Genomic DNA, 22,462 nt, shown 5'->3' on the forward strand with positions numbered 1-22,462 from the left:
AAATCGGATTTCGGCGAGCACCAAAAAGCGTTGGTAAAACGAGGGATTTCGCATTCCCGTGGCAGCCGGTTCTACGTTACCGGAATGACTCGGATCTGGACATCATTCAAATGCAATTCACGCAATGGCTGGTGCCACTTGAGTGGCGCCATTCCTACTGTAGAGCCGTGCACCCGCAACCACCTCCTGTGGCGCGACCGCCTATCCCTTTCAGGACACAACAACAACAGCGAAACACACAGTAGATCCAAAGCAGACAACCTCACTCGTCTCTCACACCCCGCCTTACGACAGTCCTCCCGAGGAGCTTCCAACTTCTTCAATTTAACTCTAACGGACTTACGAGCAAGATAGATGAGATAATCGACCTTATGAGCTGCGGTCCAAGAAACCAAACTGCACCTTGGCTCTTGCCTTATAACCACGGATAGCTATAACGTGCACAGACAAGATCGTGAGCGAGACCGTGGTGGTGGCCTAGCGCTCATAGTCCACCACACAGAGCAGTAACGTCCGATTGACGAAGGCATCGACCGCAGGGACAGCTCGCGTGACGTAACATTTACTAGCGCCTGGCGACCTATGCTATCGCTTGTATCAGACCACTTGCCCATTATCGTCTCGATTGAGAGATCTGCCGACTTTGCTTCCGTGAATCACCGGTCATATATCAACTGCAATAAAGCTAATTGCCCCGGCTTCGCGAAATTTACTGAGGACACCTTCGCCGCTCTTTCCATTCCTACCGATGTGAGCGTAGGTGAACGCGCATTCCGCAAGGTGCTCACAGCTGCTGCGGCTCGCTTCATTCCTGCTGGAAGGAATATTTAGACAGACAATAAATGACATTTATCGAGAGACCCTAGTCCAACCACCACCCACAGCAGAGTTCCAGCTACCGCGAGATACCCGCGTAAAGCTATATTCTGGATGTTGTAGCAGATTAAACTCCTACCTATCCAGAATTGACCCCGACATACCAAACATATGTCCCACATGTAAAGGCACCCCACACGACACTAACCACCTTTTCACACACCCCATCAAACCCATCTAACACCCCTCTCCCTCTGGATCAAACCTGTCGAAACAACAAGTTTCCTGGACCTACCGTTAGATGATCTAGGCGAAGAATTTCATGCTGCCGCGGAAAGAAAGGATGCTGCCTGTAGGGCCACGCTGCGATCAGGCACAGCGCGAGCCAGGAGGGATCGCTACCGGGAGCCGGAAAAAGAAAGTAAACGTATTATCAGAAGGAAAAAACGAGAGACCGAAATACGGGAGGGTGAGGAGCTTGAGATATTGGCCAATAGGAAACACGTCCGAAAATTCTATCAGAAAGCTCGACGGCTTACAGAAGGTTTTAAGATCGGGAAGTTTTCCTGTAAAAAAAGACGGCGAATGTGTTAAACAGTGAGTGTCACAGAGAATGTGAAGATCCCGATACCCCAATCGTTGACGACGGGGCTATCATTCCTCTAAACGACTATGACGAGGTGAGAATACCGATAACGCGGCTAAAAAACCAACAAAGCCGCGGGAGCCGACGGACTGCCGGCTGAGCTATATAAACATGGCGGCGAGGAACTGGTAAAGTGCACGCATCAGCTCCTATGCAAAATATCCTCGGATGAACGCATGCCTGCCGATTGGAATTTAAGTGTGCTCTTCCCAATCCACAAGAAGGGTGATACTGCAAAATGTGCTTCTTACCGCGGGACTAGTCTTCTAAATATCGCCTATTAGGTTCTAGCGAGCGTCTTGTGTGAAAGCCTGCAGCCCACCCGAACTTATCAGTGTAGCTTTATATAAGTATATACATATAATTGGCGCTTACGCTCTCTTTGTGTGTTAGATCAAGCTCCTCCTCCTATTTGTGTCGAGCGTCTTGATGTTGTTCCACAAATGGAGGGACCTACAGTTTTAAGCCGACTTCGAACGGCTAATATGTTATTTATGGTGAGAATTAGAAAAAACTATATTGCCGCAAAATTATTTTGACTCATCAAAAATCACCGATTTCCACTTCCAAACCTTGTTTCCAAAATACCTAAAGTTGAGCATACCATCTTCCTTTTTCCATTAATTTTTCATAATTGAAATGTGAACACTATGAATATGTATGTACATATATTATATAATTGGCGCGTTTACCCTTTGTTGGGTGTTTGATCATAGCTTCTCCTCTAATTTGTGGTGTGCGTCTTGATGATTTTGCATAAATGATTCTATAGGGACCTACAGTTTTATGTCGCCCCATACGGCAGATAGTTTTTTATGAGAAGTGCATTTGGAGGATTGGCATTGACTGCCGAGGTGTGACCGCTATTAGCAAATGTAAAGGGTTTTCCAATAAGGGGTGTTATTTTGATATTCAAAGAGAAATGCTATTTTTTAATATAAATGATCGGATGTTTAATTCATTATAAAGAGGAAGGTATGCCGTTAATAATGGAAAATAACATCAGGCAAACGACCACCATGACCACGCTTACAGGACAATATCCGTTTTATGAAATTTTCCATAACCGAATAGCAAAGTAGCTGCCTTATGTCTTCGATAGCCTCACGAATTCCATCTTTGAGGTCTTGAATCGACCGGCTCTTTCACGTGGCCCCAAAGAAAAAAGTCACAAGGTGTTAAATCACAAGACCTCGGTGGCCAATTGTGATCAACTCTTCGAGAGATAACACGGTCCGGAAATTTTTCCCAGTAAAAGATCAATGGTTTCGTTGCTTGTGTGGCACGTAGCGCCGCCTTGTTGAAACTAAACGTTGGCCAGATCAATACCATCCAATTCCGGCCATAAAAAATCGTTAATCATCTTTGGATAGCGCAATCCATTCATTCATAACACCTGTTATTGCAAAACCCTTTATTTTCTATCGTTTTGATTTTTGAAGCCCACAGTCGTTTATCAACCTAGCACATTGGGAATGTAATAAGTTTACTCTACCAAACGCATAGTTGTAATACATTTTGTTTTTGTTTTTTATTATTAGTACGGATATCTATTGCTAAATATACAATGTTAATTTATTTTTTATAAGTATGAGTACGTATGCTATGTGTCGGTGAATTATTATTTTTTCTTTCGAATGCTTTTAAAAGCGTTTGGTCTAGAGTAAGTACACGTATTCAGTTTTTTCTCTAAAATAGTAGTAAAACAAACATATGTATAATATATACAAATTAAATATGTTTAATAAAATATAAATCTGGATGTTTAAAAGAAAATTATGCCTGGTCAATATATTGCTTTTAAAGCATTTGCAAACGAAAATCAACCAGCAAACCATTGCTATGTGATTATTTGCCTGCTTCTGTCCATATTCGAGTATGTATGAATTTATAAAACTAAAAAAGCTTATAATACTAATATCACTATTTCTACCAGCAATTTTATAGAAACGATTTCTTTATGCGTGTGTAGGTTCAATTGCATAATTAAGAATGTCAATGAAACCTTTCTACTTATTACTTTTCATGTTTGTTTTATTTTAAATTGTATACCTTCTAGTATTGATATGAAACTTATTCAAAATATTATGTTTCGAAATATATGTATATGTAACTAGCACTGCGTACTATTCGTATATGTATACCATTTATGTCGATGTGTAGATTTCATATTTTGCGACGCTATTTTATTTTAAGGTGCAGTAACGGAGAGCAATTTAAAACAGTGATTTGCATGCATACATATGTATATGTATGTAGATATTATTAAATATATTTTAAATAAACCACTTTTATATGGCACTCTGACACACAGTAAAACTAAACTTAAATTTAAACGACATATATATACATAGCATATGTTAGAAAAATAGTACCGATAGTGAAATTGAACAGATTTTATTGTAAAACACACCGGCCCCATGAGGGTTGGAAATTCATATAACAAAATGGACTTCATAAAATGGAAGAAAAAAATCACAAGAGCAATGAATGTCAACTAAACGTAAATACTAATATAACCCAAATTTATTAAAAAGAGACTATCAAAAATATGTTTGGCACTTAAATATACCATAAATAAATATTGCACCAGTAGCCAAGACGAACACTTACAGTTTATGAGTTAAGTACTCGTATATAAATTGCTAAATATCTACGTTAGTTTTGCTCTTTGAGCGGTTCAACCAAACTTATATTCGAATATGTATGTATGAATTTTACCCGAAATCTCAAATATGTATGTATCTACAGTGAACTGTTTACGTTTTATTGGGATGATCTTAAATTAAAACTAATAACAAATAACAAATCGTTTCAAGCGTTATGTATGTGCTTATGTTTATGTATAAACGTATGAATATATATTATTAGTGGATGTGCGTAAATATTATATATTTTAAATAGATCCTACATCTATTGCATATTAGCTTTTTTATGTAAATAGTATGTGTGTGTGTATGTAATGATTAAGGATATATTTAACGTATGATAATTTTTACAGATGGGAGTATATGCGGTTAGGTATATACATATGTATGCATTTATACATAAATATATATATATGCATACATATGTGTATCCATATGTATTTAGTTACTACTGGCGATATACCTACAACTTTTATATAATTATAATAAACGCATGTATCATGTATGCACGAATGGATGACTATCTATGTACATATGTATGTGAATACTTGTATTTGCACATACGAAAACTCCAGGTGTAACGGCAAAAGTTATTTTGTGGCCACACTATAGGTGTGTATGTATGTACATAGAGATATAACATGTGTATGTGTGTTTGCATGAGTTTTAACTGGTATTGTCTTACTTTCTCTGTTTCTACATTTTTATTGGTAAAATACTTGTACATTTTTTGTATTCATGTTATGTAGGTACATATTTATATAGTGTGTGTACCTACAACGATTCACTTCTAAGTAACCGGATATTATGTGTGCAAATCTAGTAGAAAGGCCTATAACAGCTGAACTATAACTGGCTCAATTAAACACATGTGTTCCGCTCCTCGCACTGGCAAGCGATTCAAACAAAAATGCCGTATCATGTCGGGAACTGCTTCAAAAGGACGACTGAATTGACCCAAAATATATTGGCCGGTATCGTTGCGTTGGATGCGCATATGCATGAATCCTTTGGCACCCCTAAAATGTCAAGAGTACAATAATATTATATTTTCTTATGACTATATTTTTGAAGTGCTTACTTTAATGAGAGTGAATAGTCCTGTTTGGTAGACTCACAGTTGCGCACAAGAAAACTTCCTTCTGTGAGGGGCCGCAGAGTGTTTTCCGCCTCAATCCTGGTGATGGCACCGTGATACCAGCTACATCCGAAGAGTAAGAATTTTTAATACCAAAGTAAAAACTGGTCATACAATTTATGCCCCTGGGTAACAATTAAAATTCTCTTATTACCATGAGGCACGAAATTGACAAACCGTGGTGATTTGGTTCGCCATCCAAAACTCACCCTTGTCGCTCAAGTGGTATGGAAATATCTATCAAATCCACAGCCGATGTATAGCCCTGCGCGATGTTAAGATTAAGTTCCTTATTGGACGCAAGGCCCCGTAAATCGAGACTACCGAATTTACTGGTTTGGCGCGGCTCATTTAGGTTTAAAGTTAAATTTTGGCGAAATAACGCACAGTCTGTAAAATGCATAACATTCGTACTTATTCGCATTTTCAATAATGTAATGTTTTGTATTTCTTGGCAAATTGAATAAATTAAATAAAATGGATTTTCGCAATTCGAAGACTTACCCAACTTCATGGAGATTTTGTTTTCATCCCTCATTGAATGGCTGGAAGATGCTTGTGACAAGCCACTTGATTCGGTACTATGCGATAAAATTCCTATTTCTATTTGATTCGTGCGTAGTCGCCTTCTGAGCTTTGGCATATCGAATGGTAAGTCACCCAAATCTACGGATGTTGCACTACCAGAAGTACATGCTTCCTTTAAATAAAAAAAGGGACACAAAGTCGAATGTATGTCTGAAGCACGTTTTTCATCGCATGTGCACTTACCTGTTGTAGATTCTTTTTTCGCCTTAATTTTGGCATATCAAAAGGTAAATCGTGTAAATCTTGGGGAGCACCGGATGAATTTACAACTGCTATAGCAGCGCATGTGCTGCTTTCATTTGCTTTGTCCGACTTTGAGAAGTCAAGCTTGGGAAGTGTAAACTTTTGCGTCACGGCACTTAATTTAGAGTCTTCTCTCGAATGGAGTGATATGCCACTATCTGAACCGATTATTTCATCGGCTAAATGAAGCAGCGTCTTATTGGGTGGAGGTTTCTTCTTTTTTAGTATATCCGTTTGCGTTGGCTGTAACGGTCTGTTAGTTTCAGTGTTTGATGTTAAAACGTGGGAGCTTGTTTGTTGTTGTTGTGTATGTGTCAATTGGGCCAGTTGTGTAACTTCCTCGGGGGAGGTGTGTTGAGTTTTATTTTGTTCGGACAATTCCGAAGCTGGTTCTTGGGAAGACTTGTCTGAGATTGGACTTAAGATATGTAATTTAGATAGAACAACAACGGGTGCTCGCAGTGGGAGCGCGACGCTCGAGCTACCAGATTCAGAGCTATGTGAACTCAACGAGGTTGAGTTCCTTGACTCTGAACTGGAAGTACTTCGGTTTCCTTCACTGGTGCTCGAGCGCAAAGATTCCATGCTGCCACCACTACTCGATGTGGCAATGCTTTCGGTCGATGAGTAATTATGTGCCCTTCGACCGTCATTTCCCACATGGTGGCGGTGGGAGACGTGGCTTTTTCGTAATTCTAATACTCGCCCCGATTCAATAATAAAAGACCGTGGCCTATCACGAGCTTTAGAACTATTCGATGGTGGAATATTGTGAATGTTGCGTGACGTCGAAGATGGTGGATTTACATAAGCGCTGTCGGTGAGACTGTTCTCATTACTGGTACCTATTGACGAAGCATGCTGATGTTGCTGGCGCAAAGAAGACTGTAATGGAAGACGTAAGTCACGTAATCGTGGATGGGCTGGATTTGAAGACGGCAAGTTGGGAGCACTTTTTATGCTATTCATTAGAAAACGATCATGTTTTCCCGGAAATTTAATTGGTAATGGAGCAGTTGACGGGGGAGATGGCGTATATCCAAGAATTGGTAATTGCGATGTAGAGGTCGATGCTGCATTTGCTGTTTGTTGGTCAACAGTTTCACCTTGGATTTGAACTTTTTCAATGCCAGTTGTGATGCTAGAAACATTACTTGGCAATTCGGTATTATTTTTAGCATCAACTTCTGCGGGAGGAGCCGAAAGTGGCGAACCACTTCCACTTGCATTTCCACCTGAGTTGCTGCTTTGTTCTTGTATAGCGTGGTTTTTCGAGTTTTTTAGTCTTTTGCCTTCAAGTCGAGATTTCATATGACTGGATTTCGTTGAACGGGTTTCAGTCCTTGTGACCGCCCCACTGCCACTGTTTGAGGGAAATAATACAGAGTGGTTTGTTATACGATCCACCTCATCAAGATCGTCGTCCGATTTTGCTATTTTACAGTCGAACGCTGTCTCATATAATTGTCGCGTACGGCCAGACATTTCTTCGTCGTCCTCTCCAGTAATCGTTCTAGTTAATGGATTTGAGCCCTGCTCATGCAATACGTTTCCAGAGGATGATAAATTACTCACATCTGGGACACAGTCTGAGCATGCATGCACGCCATGTGGATGGACATAGAATATACTACGTGGTCGAAAAAATTCGTCAATATCGTCCCCAATTGTCGGTGCAACGCAGGCGCAAATTGCCGGGCCGAACAGTTTATGAGGCGGCATCGACGAGTTATCTTCCGCAATTTGCAAAGTCTTTGTTTCTTCTGGTTGATGACTGCAAGTATTTGAGTTTTCGTTAACGGTGATTGGTTGTATATTACATGTTTTTCGAACTAGAGCCAAGGCTTTTGCATGCCACTGTCGCCGTTTTTGACATTCACTGCAGTCTGATTCTTCTGAAGTCGATGTGGTAGGTGAATCACAGCGAATTATATGTACTCCCTCCTCTGTGAATGAGTAACGCTTCGGCGTCTCATTAGCTGCCGGTATTGGGTTAGTTTGAAAAGACTCGACTTTATTCAAGTCGTGTTCCTTGCCTTCTGGTACGTCAAGGCTTGTGCTCTTGCGATAGGGACCCACATTTATAAATGGCTGTGTCAACTGTGGTGGTTCAGAAACCGTAGATTGACGACTTTTATTTTTTGTTTCCTTATCTGCGGCACCAACTTCGTTATCTTTAGATTTTAGTAGGTCAGAGTAGTAGTATGGCGACGGGTTTCGTTTGCTTGTATCCAGTAGCACAGGTGCTAGTTTGCGAGGACTGCGATATAATTGTGATGGTAAAGGGTGTACAAGGTCATCGGAAATACTGTCCGGTGAATTAAGTTCAGGCACCTTATTTGATTGATTGTTTTCATCATCTGAGGACTTAGGGCCTGAAGTATCTGGGGACAAGGAAAGGGATTTTTCATTCCAAGCACATATAATAAGTACTCGCACATAAATTCGCGCTTACGGTCACATATTTGCATATGCTTATAAATTATGTATATGTATGCCACATACTCACCGGAACTGAAATTAGATAGTTTGGTTTTATCTAGGCCTTTAGAGGCGCTCAGCTGATGATGAGGACGCTGATTTTTCTTTATCCTTCGCTTCCCTCTCTTGTGATGGGGTTTTTTCTGGCCTTTGGAGTCTTTAGGATCGGAGTAACCTTCGATGAGTTTAATAGATGCTCGTCGTATTGTATTGGGTAGCGGAGGATGAGATTGAAAAAGGAATTGTGGCTTCGATTGGTTGGATTGAATGGAGTGTGTGCTATATGCTTGCGGGTCAATATGTATAAGTTGATGAGAAGGAAGTGTGTCGGTTGGAATAACAGCTGATTGTAGAATATTTAAACTAGTTTTATTTGTTGGTAGAGTTGATAATGGTGCTGGTGGAAGTGGTGGGTGTGAGATTTTTAAATCTTGAGATTGTGTTTGCTGACTTTGGTTTTGATTTTCTTTCGGTTCGGTCAAAGCAATCTAAACACACATATTTATAGAAGCGATTAACTACAAAACTTAAAATATTTAAACTTACAAATTCGGCTTGTGGACTAGGATGAGCCCAATTTCCGTGATTCGTTTGTAAATCTTCCGCTAAACATGGATCAAAACTGGACGGCCGTTTCTTAACAAAGTCTACTGGTAAGCTGTAATCGTCACAAATTGCAATCTGAAGTGAAAATAAATCAACAAATGTGGTAAATAAATTTAAGAATGTAATTATATGTGGAATTAGCAGATTTTATCATTTCCATCTATACACCTCAAAATACAACTGCAATCGGTATAGTTCGCGACAATCTGTGCAATACCATTCAAATCCACTTTTCGAATGCATTTCCCTAAGCGTCGCAGAGGATACACCGACGCACTTATCGTGGAAAAGTCGCGCACATGGACCCGAACACTGCACAGCTAATTCATTCGAAGAAAAGTCTATCCAACACCTCCGGCAAAACATTGAATGATTGTTAAATTGTGTGATTAATTCAAAACGAAGTAACTCTTAATCTTGAACTGCTACGAACCAATTTCGCCAACTTTTCTAAGAGACTCAGTTTGTGCTACTAACAACTTATTCCGTAATAGTATAACTCAGTAGTTACTGATGTAGAACTTTTTCTCTAAAACAATATCGTATATGAGTTTGTAGACGTATATATCTCCATATAATCTTAGTAGCTAAAGGCTAGAAAATATTGTATCTGAACACATCGTACTCTCCCACGTTACCCCTAAATAACCACCTTTTCATTCAACTGACATTGTGCTATTGGCTGCGTGTTCTATACAAATATTCTATGAAATATGCTTTGCATCGTAGCCTGTTGCCAGAAGGTGTTTACATTGAGTTGATTAATACGCCAAAGGAATGTGGGCACATCTCATATAAATAAGTTCGCCATTCACTTTGTTTTCGTTCTTTTCATAGGTTGTCCATTAAAATGAGTAGAAGTCGACACAAATAACTAGAAACTTGTTTGTAAGTATTAGCGCGGTTTTTAGAAATATATGATTAAAGATGTGCGTTGCATCTAAAGTTAGCACACAAAAAGGACCTACATAGGTATATACATATGCATTGCAAAATACTATATTTTACCTAATTTTTCAAATGTGTCCAAAAATGAGCAGAAAATGCAACAATGTTTTTATATTGACATGTGAAAGTACCTGTCATGCAAACCCAGACGTGTATTAATATTCAATTTCCAGTGGATATAAACGCGATTCCACCATTTTTTACCGACATTCTCACATGCATTTTTATATGCATGTACTGATTTTGTTTTTTTTTTTTTGATAAAATACACTTCTTGCGCTCCGCTTTGCTAGCAGTGCATAATAAAAATGCACCTATCCATAATAATCTGCGGTTAATGTAATTAGATAACGCACATTCATACAAGCATACGGTCTTGTGTACTCCGATATTGGTGTGCTGGTGTGATATCCGATGCTCAGCGCCCAAACATACATAGATATGTGCTTGTATGTGTACTTATATACCTATATTTGCTCAGCACATTTATTTAACAGTTCTGTGACGGCAAACTGACTCAAGCGTCGGGAAACCCCTCAAGAGGGTTGACAACCAAAAGTATCCCATCCTATGGTTATTAACAACGATGAGTCATGAAGGTCGTGACGAAAACAAGGTATACGCTGCGGCGCTAAGACTTGTGTATATTCGAAATCTCTCCGCAATTATTTTGAAAAGAGAGTATGTTTTAAACATTTACACATATTCACTTACAACGTTGCTCTTCTCTGAAAAGCAATGGTGTTTGCTTACACTCATTTCGAAAATCTACAAACTGAAAAATAAACCATAGAAGAATTGACAAATTTGTACTTTTTAAGCTCGAAAAATCAATTTTACCAATTGCCATAGAATACTTATTTTCCTATTATTCTTAAAAAATAATATATTTTCAAATAAAAGTTATTATAATGTCAAGCTTGGAAACTTAAACATGCCAAATAGTTGAACTTCGCCAAATGTAGCTGACAGCGAATTCCTATTCACATTAATTTATCTACGATGTTACACATACAGGATGCGCATACTCATGCACGCACACATACAACTCATAAGAGTTCGGTGAAATTGAATTAATATGCAATTACATTTTTCCTTACCTTTCACTATTCACAAAAGTCAACAAAACTATTGATGATTATACAAATATTGTAAAACTGTATGTGTTTAAACAACCGATTAAATAACAGAGAAATAATTTCTTATAAACATTTTTATTTTAAAGATGGATGGACTATGCGTTAGTTAAGAGCCGTTCAACAACGTTGTGGTGATATGTATGTTCAGCGATCCTTTTTTTGGTATTCAAATTTTTTAATTTTCCAATTTGCATGAGAACGATTAAGAAATTTAAAGAATGCACTATAAAGTTTTTCAGCGTGGAATAGATTCACAAGCCGGAAGGTAGATTTTTTTGTTTTTGTTTTCTTATTAAATTAAATAAATCGTTTCGTTCCTAAGTTGTCTGTTTGTTGCACTCGAAGTTTATTAAATGACTGCGAGTATTCCTGGCAGAAAGGCAGTTTATTCAGTTTCAACCCCTAAGAATAAAAGCACAGGTTGAAACATTTTGGAAGCGATTTTCGACTACGAAAAGCTTTTGCACTGCGAGTCTTGCTCTCTCATAAGCACGATATTCGAAGAACAAGTAAGATAATAGTAAGATGGGGTTTTAAATAGGAAATCAAATGTAATTTCGTAAAAGTAAAAACAAATATAATAAACTAGCAAGCCCGGCCCGCTTCGCTGGGCACACTAAAATAGAATAGATATGGTTTAGAACAGAAAAGATATGGTTTTCATATTATTTATTTCTTTATTATTTATTCAAGCGCTTTGGCATAAACAATATTTTTTGTTTTTCTATTTGTTTTTGAGTAAATATAAAATATAAATAAATTATTCATTTGCGTTGATTTGAAATTTAAAAACAATCTTCTTTTTTCCTGATCATCCATAAATTTTTCGTTTCAATTTATATGTTTTATTAAGCATTGGAGCTTTTTTAACCATTATCCATTTATATTTTTCAAAAAAAAAAAAAACGAAAACATTTTTTTTTTCCACGAACACATAACTTTATTTGAACATTCGGATTTCGCATTAAATTCACAAATTTCGTAAGAAAAATCGTAATTCCACTCCAAAAAAATTCACAAACAATTTTTACTCTTTGCACTTACGTCTTCCCCTTATGGCGTCCAAATCAGAAAGAAATATTGACACATTGTAACTCACACTGTCAATTTGACAGTTCAGTTCCGCCCCAAGCGTTAAAAAAGTAAACGACAATATAGCTGGTTCAAAAGAACGCTGTACCCGTTGCCAGTGTTCCGAATTACAACCAAACTTTACGAAACCCATTTTCAATACTTACTTAGCAATGTGTGTAAGTTTGATTTAATTCGGTGCAAAGACACGGCGGGTCCACGTTTTGGCCTATATTTTGAGACCCTAGTCATCAATAGGTTTGGAAATTACCCCGTATTAAAGCACTTATCAACAGCTTTCATTTGATACCCATATTGTACATAAACAACCAAAGGTTACCCGGGTCCACGTTTTGACCTATATTTCGAACCCTATCCACCAATAGGTATCCAATGTGTGTAAGTTTGGTTTAATTCGGTGCAAAGACAAGTCCGGTTAGCGAACACACACAAAAAGTTGACTTTATTTTATATATAAGATATTTTATAAATTTTGAGTAATACAGTTCCTAAACGAGTTAATCAGTGCGTTACGGCCAACATACGAGAACACATAGTTCGTGCATATTTCCAGGCGTTAGAGTCAATACCAATAGTCTGCTGCTTATGCCGGCTTATCTATGCTATTTTACAAAAAGAGTTGAAGCCTGTTGATGTGATAAAATTATATTTGTGCAAATGAACCTCGTAGACACTTTTAATTGCAAAAACTCAAAATGCCGTTACTCCGGTTGTGGAGTAGAAGTGGGTTTTCAGCGTAGAGGAATAGGAACAAAGTACTCCACAATCGTAATATGGCTTGCTGGATGGTTTGCTTTTAAACTAAATTCTGCAGTAAAACATTATGACCCCTACATCCGTGACAGGTGTTCTGGCCAAGCTTTCCTCCTATTTTTGGTGTTAGCATTGATGTTGTTAAAATGGAGGAAAGGCTTACTTTCAAATGGCAGATGATTTAAATATAATATGTTGTTGTCACGGAAATTCAGTGAAGCTTTATCGTTGCCAGGAAATAAGCCACCGCCGTACAATGGCCTGCATAACTGTCACTAACCCAAAGCAACAAGATTTCGTATACTAAAAATTGCAGACTTTAAAACATTGGCGTTCCTCTGCTCGCACATTTTAAGTGATTTCGTACTATCCATCATCTATGTATGTATCGATGTTTGTAAGTAAATCTGAACAACGATGTCTTTCAATTAAGATAATTACAGGAAAAAATCAAGCGCTTATTAAAGAGATGTGTCTATGTATTAGACAGTCATTCAGTGTCTTACATAAAACCGATAGTCAACAACAGCGACGAATAGTTGTCAGGAAATCCGCTCAGAATGAGTGAGAATTTTCTGTTTATAAACTCGTGCCACAAACTCTATAGTCTAGCATATACTACATATATTTATTGGCCAGCCATTATTAGGTGCTAATAAAACCAAATTAAATGCTATGCTATCGTATGCTATTGCGTTGTTCTAGATAAGTATATGTATATTTAAGTACATGTATATGTGCATACATACACATACAGAGAACCACATTGTACCCTGCAGGGAAATGTTTTTCCGAATTGTTCCTAGTGTTCTAGTGCATTAGGAATCATGGCCAGTAGTTCAGAAATAGTACCTGATTCGATAAATTAGATTTAGTTCTGAAGTATGACAAAATTTGCTGTTTTGACTCCAAAAATTATTGAAAATTTTCACACTAACAATTGGAAAAAATAATATTTAATTTAAATGCCAGTACAGTAAAGCTGACTGAAATTAAAAAAATAAAGAGCTACAGCTACAATATTTTGTCTTCATACGTATTTACTTTTTATTTCTGTGTTTTAATTCCTTTGATCTGTCGTCAATTTCGATAGGATTTGCATAGTTTCTAAGTAAACTTAATTTAAGACTCACGGTGGCATTTGCATAAATAGGACCACTTCTTCAGGAGAAACAGCATGCAGTTTGGTTCAGATTTTCATGCCGTGTGGGGATGTAAGTATGTACATATGTATATGGCGCACAACATGAACCATGTAACCTTTGTCGCCGGAAGAAGATGGTATGAAGAGGTGTGCATGGGAGTAGAAGTTTCGCAGCAAACTGCTTCTGAACTATGCATTTGTTCATTGTACCGTTACAATTCGTTTGTCTCATATTGCAAACAACTTGGTACACATGTAATCGCCATTCATATCTATGTGAATATGAATTTATATAGGTACATATGAATGGTCTAATAAAAACATAATACCCACTAGAGACTTGCAAGTCTAAGGGCCCGTATGTAAGTATTTTACTGTTAGAAGCTTTGCTCTATTCCTTTACAAACTAACCAATTTCGACAGCTCATTTTCACAAGCCTCTATTGGGTCCATTCTGTATCGACAAATAATTTTACAAATACATGAAAAGGCGATAAAAAATCAGTTCCAAGTTTAGACTATACGGCTGACGCGTGATGTGTAATCTAGCGTTGTCTTGATGGAACCCAGCACCTTTATTATTAGTTAACTCTGGCCATTTTAATTTGCTCAGCTGCTGATGGAAGGTTACTAAACAGCACACCTTTTTTTAAGGGCTGCTCCAAATTTTAACCTCGGTCATAGTGGGACTGAAGTATATATTTTTTGCCTTAATTTTTAAGAAATATATATTTATAAAATAAAGATATATTGGAAAGTCTTTGGGGTAACCAAAACTGTAATATATAAAGAAGTTTATTCAAGGCGTTTTTTAAAAACGAAATTTTTTGGATTTTATGATAGAAATAAACTCGGTGTTTTGCTTGTGCCTCCTTAAGAACTTTTCGAATGTTCTATTATGCAAAAAAAAAACTTATTGTATATTTTGGTTTTAAACAAATAGCGTTACCATAACATACAAAGCTAAGGAAATAATAGTAGTAGGCACTATTAGAGGAAAAACATCAAGCATTCATTGAAAAATTAACTAATTTTTCCGAATATAAAAATTTTACAGATTTGAAATTGCGAGGGTTCTAGTATCTGAGATTTAATACCAAAATATATTTATTATTAAGAAAATATATTTGCCAAAAAAAGTTTGAGGGAAATGTTTTCGAACGAGTATTGCTAAGACTTGTATAAATATAAACGAATTTATATATTTTAATAACATGCTTAAATAAATTGCCACGCTGAAATGTTCGCTTAAATTGTTAATCTTTTTACAACAGTTGGAATGAAATCAGCTCTCGATTGAAGTTTATTAAGACATTTGAATCAAACATTTATATCGGTTTTATAAATTGCCAAATTACCAATCACCCTGTATTTAGATTTACATAGAATTATACATTTATTTAGAGTTGCTTATTAGATATTTAATATGAAATGATTAATTTCATATTGCATTTTTTTCACCAGCAAAGATGACTCTGTTCTTTAAACAGTATTAAAGTTTAAAATCCGCTTTTGTTCTTATCAACAATAATACTCGTATATGCACGAGATTTATTTTTGGACTGTGGCTCATTGGATTTCTTGGAGTGATTTGATTTGATCCAATAGTTATTATCTAACCCATATAGGTACAAGCACACAGGTCAGCAACGCACAATTTGATTAATTACATTTGAGAATAAAGTATTAAATGATGGTTAGCCACACTCTTTTTTTTTTTAAATATGCAGTATAAATGTTGTGTATATAATATAATTTGTTTTATTAAAAGAGTTACGTAACGGAAAAGTTGTTTATAATAAGCTCACAAATGTGTCCGAAATATTATGTACGTAAAACCTAACTGTGCTATTGAATGTTAAAAAGAAAAATGATATAAGCGATCTCGCGAAAATGAACTAAAGAAGTAAAACACTATGTACGAAATTTGTATTTTTTGCAAAAAGTCAAACAGAGGCTGTTACTATTTAGACGTTCGCGCACGCTATAGCCATTTCGTCAAAATCTACCGCAAACAACTAGCTTCTTCTCGGAGGAGAAACCAATGTTGCTTAGTGTAATTCAGTTGCGTACATATGTATGTATGTAGCATTAGAGATTCTGCTATATAAGACTGCTTAGAAGAATCACTAACATCAGTCATTCCGTAGCATCTCTTTGCTTCAAACCGAACAAATCCGCCCTGCAGTTAAACTAATAGGGTACTTAACATTTTTTTTTGCAATGATGTTGGTTAGTAAAGAATCGTACATTTGCATTGTTCATTAATAAAAATTTGAAAAAATCCCTAGCCAATTAGAACGGTCGTGTTTTGCATGTTATTTGCTACTGTTATGAGCCTTCGCCAGCCTTCAATGAAATATCTACCGCCTGGTAACGTTGAAGAATATAAAAGTTCTAATGCCCCAGTTCCATCGCCTCAGTATTTGGCACCTCAGAGCGGAAAAAATTTGCACTATAAGACAGTCAGCAGTGCGGCAAGTTCGGCCGGATTTGAACGCCGTTTTAGTAATGGACTTAAACAAAATTTGGCTGCGGCGCAAATACCTATAATCAGACAAGATTATACAACCGATACCAGTGGAAATTATAATTTTGGGTAATATATATAAATGAGTTAGCGATAAATTTATATGAACATATTCAAATGATATAAGCAGATTCGAAACTGCGAATGGGATTCAGCGCGATGAATCGGGTGATATCTACGACAGGCCACACAGCTCACTGAACGTGCAGGGATCTTATTCTTATACAGGTGACGATGGCCGTACATACAGCGTTAATTATAGGGCCGATGAGAATGGATTCCATGCTGAGGGTGATCATTTACCAACATCTCCGCCTGTACATAATCAAAGTGGTGGGAGAAGTTATCGGATACACGGTGGTTCGACAACCGGTAGCCGAGGCTTCCAAAGTAATATGAACTCGTATTCGCCGTCAAATCGGTATCTACCGCCTCAACGCCAGTACTCAAAGCGGCATTAGGCATGTATGCAGTTATTTAAGCATTATATTGAAAAAAAATCATTTTTAAGGTAATTACAACCATTTATAGATTAAAGTGGTATGGATATTCAATAAATGACTAACAAAACAATAAAAAAACTATAAAATTTTTGGGCATCAATTCTAAAATACTTTTATGTATTTGTGCGTGACTATCGTTAGGTCGGGTCCGGGTTCGAAACCCATTGCGGGAATGAAAAGGTGTTTTCTCGAAGCGTCATCCCACGGAGAGCAATGAAAAAACTCTGAGTGCATTTCTGCCACGAAAAATCATCTCAATCATGAACACCATAAATTAGAGGCGAAGCTCGCCAAACTTCCAACAAAAGAATGTGTGCCCCAATTAAATACATATATGTAAGAAAAAATAGTTAAATCTTGTGTTTTTTAATTACTAATAGTCGTACCTGTTTTTTCATTGTATCGGTCAATTCGTCGATGCATTCCTTTCGTTCGAATCTTTCAAATTTGAAACTATTGGAGCGATAAAGCTCATTATCTTCATGACGTCGGTTTCGGCATAATCGTCTCATTATAATATTACCACTGCCTCCCCCTCCAAGACGTGGGCTGTGGAGGTAGATAACAGAAAGGAGGAAATATTAGTTTACACATTTTTTCGAATAAAAAGAAAAGCAAATTCCTTTACTTTACCTTTAAAAAATCAACTGATTTTTCAATTCCTAATATCAACAAAAAACTTTGATTCCATAAAATATAATATATAAATATAATATTTTCCGAAAGCATTTCTTTACTTCGTTAGGGGAACTTAGTTATGAATTGTTATCCGTTGGCTTGTTTAAGAGTAGCGTTTTGTTTTAGTATCCTTTCGCTTATTTTATGCAGACAAAAATAATACTTTGACACTTTTTACACCTGTTTTCTCTAGTATAGATGTGCACACGTTTTTTAAAGGATTCGCAAGCCACGTGCAATATAGGCGAACAAAGAAAACTATTGAGGTCATTATAAGTGGACTGGGATTGACTGAGGGTTTTCTTCCTTCGCCGCTTAATGAATTCCTTGTCTTGCAAACACAAAATCGTGGCTATGCACACTTTCTATTTACTCATATGTATGTATGTATTGTATATGAAAGCAAACAAAGCGCTGATGCACAATAGATGTTTTGTGAATTGGATGTGAGTGCCTGCGAAAGTGAAAATCAACACTGAATAGTGAGATGAGGATCCTTAAAGTAACCTATAGGCTACGGTACGAACGCACAGAGCAAAGATAAATACATAACTACACGTATGCGAATATTTCGGTCACAAAAAACGTGGGATATACCCTGCAGTAGAAAAAACAATTTTAAGTTTTAGATAAGAACTTCTGCTACATATTTTAGTAAATGTAGACTAGTTTTGAAGTGAATCGTCGTAAATATATTATTATTATCTTTTTAATAATAGGGAAACTTAAGACTTCAAACATAAACAGAAAACAATTAAATCGAATTAGCCATGGTCCTGAATGTAATAAAAGAGCGTCAGGACGAAACTAATTTAAATCGAAAACTCCCCGGAAGATTGACACCCAGATAGAGTTGGGGATGCTTGAATACAAATACGAGTATAGGCGGTGAAATTATACTCCTAGATCTTCATATACATACATACATAGTATACTTAAATTAAGGACCTGTTTGTACAAAATTATTACATACATTTCCATACGCAATATATCCAAAATGTTTAAGCAAACTTACCCGCATGGTTTGCAATGAGTCATGTGCAAATCCCAGTTTAGATGAAAATTAAACATTCGCAGCTTTGCGACAGCGCGCTGCCGCAATGAAATATCTGGAGTGGCTGCCGCTGTGGCTGCTGTTGTTGTCTCTGTGCTTATTACTTCCTGCGGTGAGGGATCTACCGTCCGATTTGTGTTCGGGTACATCATTACTGTGCCACTTGGCGCTGAGGTAGCCATTATACGACTCGTTGAAAGCCTCGGTTGGCGGTGATGTCGATGATTAACCATTGTGCCGTCGGAAGACTCTTTTATTGTGTAAAACCCGCCAGATGACCTAATCATCAAATGCAATTTTTTAATTAGAACTATACTCCAAATATAATTTTATTTGGTTCTCGCAGCAATTAAATCATTTAAATAAACAATCTAAAACTTACGACATATTATCTCCACCTCCTCCGCCCACACAGCTAACACCACCTCGACGTGGGCGACTTTTGTGTCGACGCCTCCTACGACGGTCGGAGGATGCTTGGCTATTATGAAGCACGTGTTGGCTCAGCGATTTTGGATATTGAGAAACTAGATTACTTCCCTCGGGCAGATTTTGCTGACCGCTAACTGTTGCTGCAACCGGAATCTGGCCACTAGCGGCTAAACGCCGACCAGTGGCCGTGCTAGAAGGCATGTTACCCGCGCTACTTCCACTGGCCGTGGTTATTCCCGCTACTGTGATTGCAACAATGTTGCCGTCAGAAAAGCCTCCGCCTGAACTCGTCGCGTCGGCGGGTTGTGCAGCGGATGTTGTTTTGGATGAGCGACCACCGAAACTGTGATTAACTTTGCGCCACATACGTTCCATTACGAACTACACATAAGTGTATCTGTGAGTATTTAGAGAGATGGAAGTGTGCATCGGATGGTAAGGAAGTAATTAATGCTTTAAATGATACCAGCGTGCTATTTTTAAAATATTTTACGGTAATAATAAGGAACCATTCAAGTAATTATATTATATTATATTTGAACTGTCTAGAGAAAAGGAACCACACAAGATTTTGCTAAAGTTATTTTATAACAGGTAATTATATTTTTAATGTTTAAATAGTTTTTTATGCTTCTACCGCACCCACATTTCCACTAACTTAAGTGTTTTGGTTTTCCGACGATTTAAATATTTTAATATGTAAATACTTGTAGTATTCAATAAGTCAATAAGTCAATGTGAGACTGAATTTAAATGTATGAGAATACATACATACGAGTATATGTATTCTATATGTGAAGGTTTGTTTGGTGCGACAAGTTGAAGAGAGGGAAGTAACGGCCACTAGTTCACTTCTTTCATTATTTCATGTTTATGATTTAATAATATTTTCCCCGTGCTTGGTCGAGCTCCAAATAGTAAATTATTTATACAGCTAAAATACTCGTAGTGGTACACTCAAATGAGAATTTTATAGACACGAATAAAGGCTGTATGTAGGATTTCGTATCTTAAAGGAATCACTTTGTCTTAGCAGGAACTCAGCATTATAGTACTCGACACATTTAACATAATTTAAGACTATTAAACTATTAGTTTTGCCTTTCAGAGCCATTAACTTGGAAGAAATGTAAAAAAATTTGCAAGAGAAAAAGTCTGCCGACTATTCATGTTAATGACACTACTGTAGCGTGTACACCAAGGGCAGACCGACGGAATTTTTCCTGTGGTGAACACCATCTCGGCACTCGATAACTCACACACAAGTCCATATCAGATTTTTATTTAAACTTTTTTATTTTTAATTCACATTTTCAAGTTTTCACCCTTTGCGATTGCAGTTATTTCCATTTCCAAATAAACGATTCTTTAGATTTGATACATTGATTTTGTAAAGGAAAGGGGCACGTTTTCTGAATATTGCCAAATTTTCATGCACGGATGTGTACAATATTCGACTATCGGCAATTCCTTCTGCACGAATAAAATTTCCACCTCAACAAGGGTTTGCTCAATTGTCTCAAAGCTTTTGCATCAACGAAGCTTTTTGCTCATTCGCCAACTGTCAGATGGCGAGTATCAACAATTTCCATAACATCCTGTGTAAGGCGCCAGGAATTCCTTGAAAGCGTACTATCATAGCAGTATTGCAATTCGAATACAACGTCAGGTGAGAGGCAATCTTCGATTTTGATAATTTTCTGCTTGTTCAGAGCGAGACTTTTACTGTGAACAGAACATTTTCGAAAACCATCAATGTGAATACTGATTACGAAAATAACAAACTTGTTTATAAGAAAAGCTATTATAGTCTATGCATTGAGCACTCGATTATTACTCGAAACAAAAATATTTTTTTTTTATTCAAAAAGCAAAAATTTATTTATACAGAAGAATTATTTTTGGCGGGCGAAGCGAAATGCCCCATAGTAACCATAGTGAATGTCTGTATCCTTGCATTATTAGCTTTAGGCCATGTATATTTAGGCAATACACTGCTGGTGGTTTTTTAAGCAATGAATGTTATAAAATAGTGTTTTATTGAATTACATTTTTCAGCTTTAATTAATCATCAGCTTTAATTAGCCATATATACATGTATATCTTTGTCCCAAGTTCATTGGGCCTGTGTCACGTAAATATCATAGCCTTTTGTTCCTGAAACTGTGAGTCCCTTTCGCAAAGAATTTCTGCATAAGGGGACTGATTTTGCAAACTCAAACCTCGGTTGAGCAGAGAGAGTTTTAAAAGAAGAGCAGGCGGGTATATTATGATCTTTTGAGCAGTGTGGCCACACCGACTATTTTGAGTTCGAAGTCACTAGGAAAGATTTTGACATTTCCGCACACAGGAAGGGTTTCTGCATGCTGTGATTGATTGACGGCATAAACCTCGAAATTGAGACTTCATCGGCGGATGGATGTTGGTAGCGTTTATTCAATGCAAGAAGCACAATCTCGTCATAATGGCAGTTTATAATAGTCCAACTGTTCTTCCCACTTCGGCCGTGTAACGGGGCCAACTTTCGACATTAATAGATGAATTATGATAGCGTTTGTCCCGTCATCCAACGACAGCAATGAGTTGTAACCAGCGGTACTGTATCAATAGTTATGCGCAGAGAAAGCGCAGATAGCTGTGGTATAGTTGCCATATCAAAAAATATTAAATCTTTTTGAGATTACCTAATGCCTTCGGACATTTGGGAGGCCTTTACCATTCCCAAAGCTTCACCAGAAAATTTCTCGATGTCTGGGATTGTAGGATCGTTATGCCCTAAATTGTCAAACAGACTCCTAACGTTTTTAAATTCTGAGTATTATCATTTACATTTTTACAAAAACTAAATCACACTTTGTACAACTACATGGAACTGTCGCTCTCGCTTAATTTACTCAGAGTAGATGGCCTTTGTGCGCGCAATCGACTGCGCGCTGCTCACCGCCGAAGAAGTACAGACGCCACTCGCCGAGGTTGAGGCGACACTGAACTCGCGGTCCCTAGTACCACTGTGTCAGGACCCC

General features: G+C 37.3%; 2 protein-coding genes across 2 annotated transcripts; one reads left to right on the top strand and one right to left on the bottom strand.

Annotated features, from left to right (window-relative positions):
• Window positions 1–1,916: 1,916 nt before the first annotated feature.
• On the bottom strand, window positions 1,917–21,035 carry LOC128859364 (uncharacterized). The gene is made up of 10 exons (XM_054096346.1): window positions 19,390–21,035; window positions 18,969–19,286; window positions 17,662–17,824; window positions 9,107–9,241; window positions 8,589–9,048; window positions 6,020–8,463; window positions 5,753–5,948; window positions 5,458–5,638; window positions 5,192–5,311; window positions 1,917–5,129 (listed from the first exon to the last, which is right to left on the bottom strand). The coding sequence occupies exons 1-10, from the start codon at window positions 19,812–19,814 to the stop codon at window positions 4,943–4,945; spliced, it is 4,629 nt and encodes a 1,542-aa protein (XP_053952321.1). The 5' UTR covers window positions 19,815–21,035; the 3' UTR covers window positions 1,917–4,942.
• Window positions 16,396–17,401, top strand: LOC128859366 (pupal cuticle protein 27). Its single transcript, XM_054096351.1, has 3 exons — window positions 16,396–16,474; window positions 16,534–16,841; window positions 16,903–17,401. The coding sequence occupies exons 1-3, from the start codon at window positions 16,466–16,468 to the stop codon at window positions 17,231–17,233; spliced, it is 648 nt and encodes a 215-aa protein (XP_053952326.1). The 5' UTR covers window positions 16,396–16,465; the 3' UTR covers window positions 17,234–17,401.
• Window positions 21,036–22,462: the final 1,427 nt, after the last annotated feature.

This window comes from Anastrepha ludens, chromosome 3 (assembly GCF_028408465.1).
Source record: "Anastrepha ludens isolate Willacy chromosome 3, idAnaLude1.1, whole genome shotgun sequence".
NCBI lineage: Eukaryota > Metazoa > Arthropoda > Insecta > Diptera > Tephritidae > Anastrepha > Anastrepha ludens.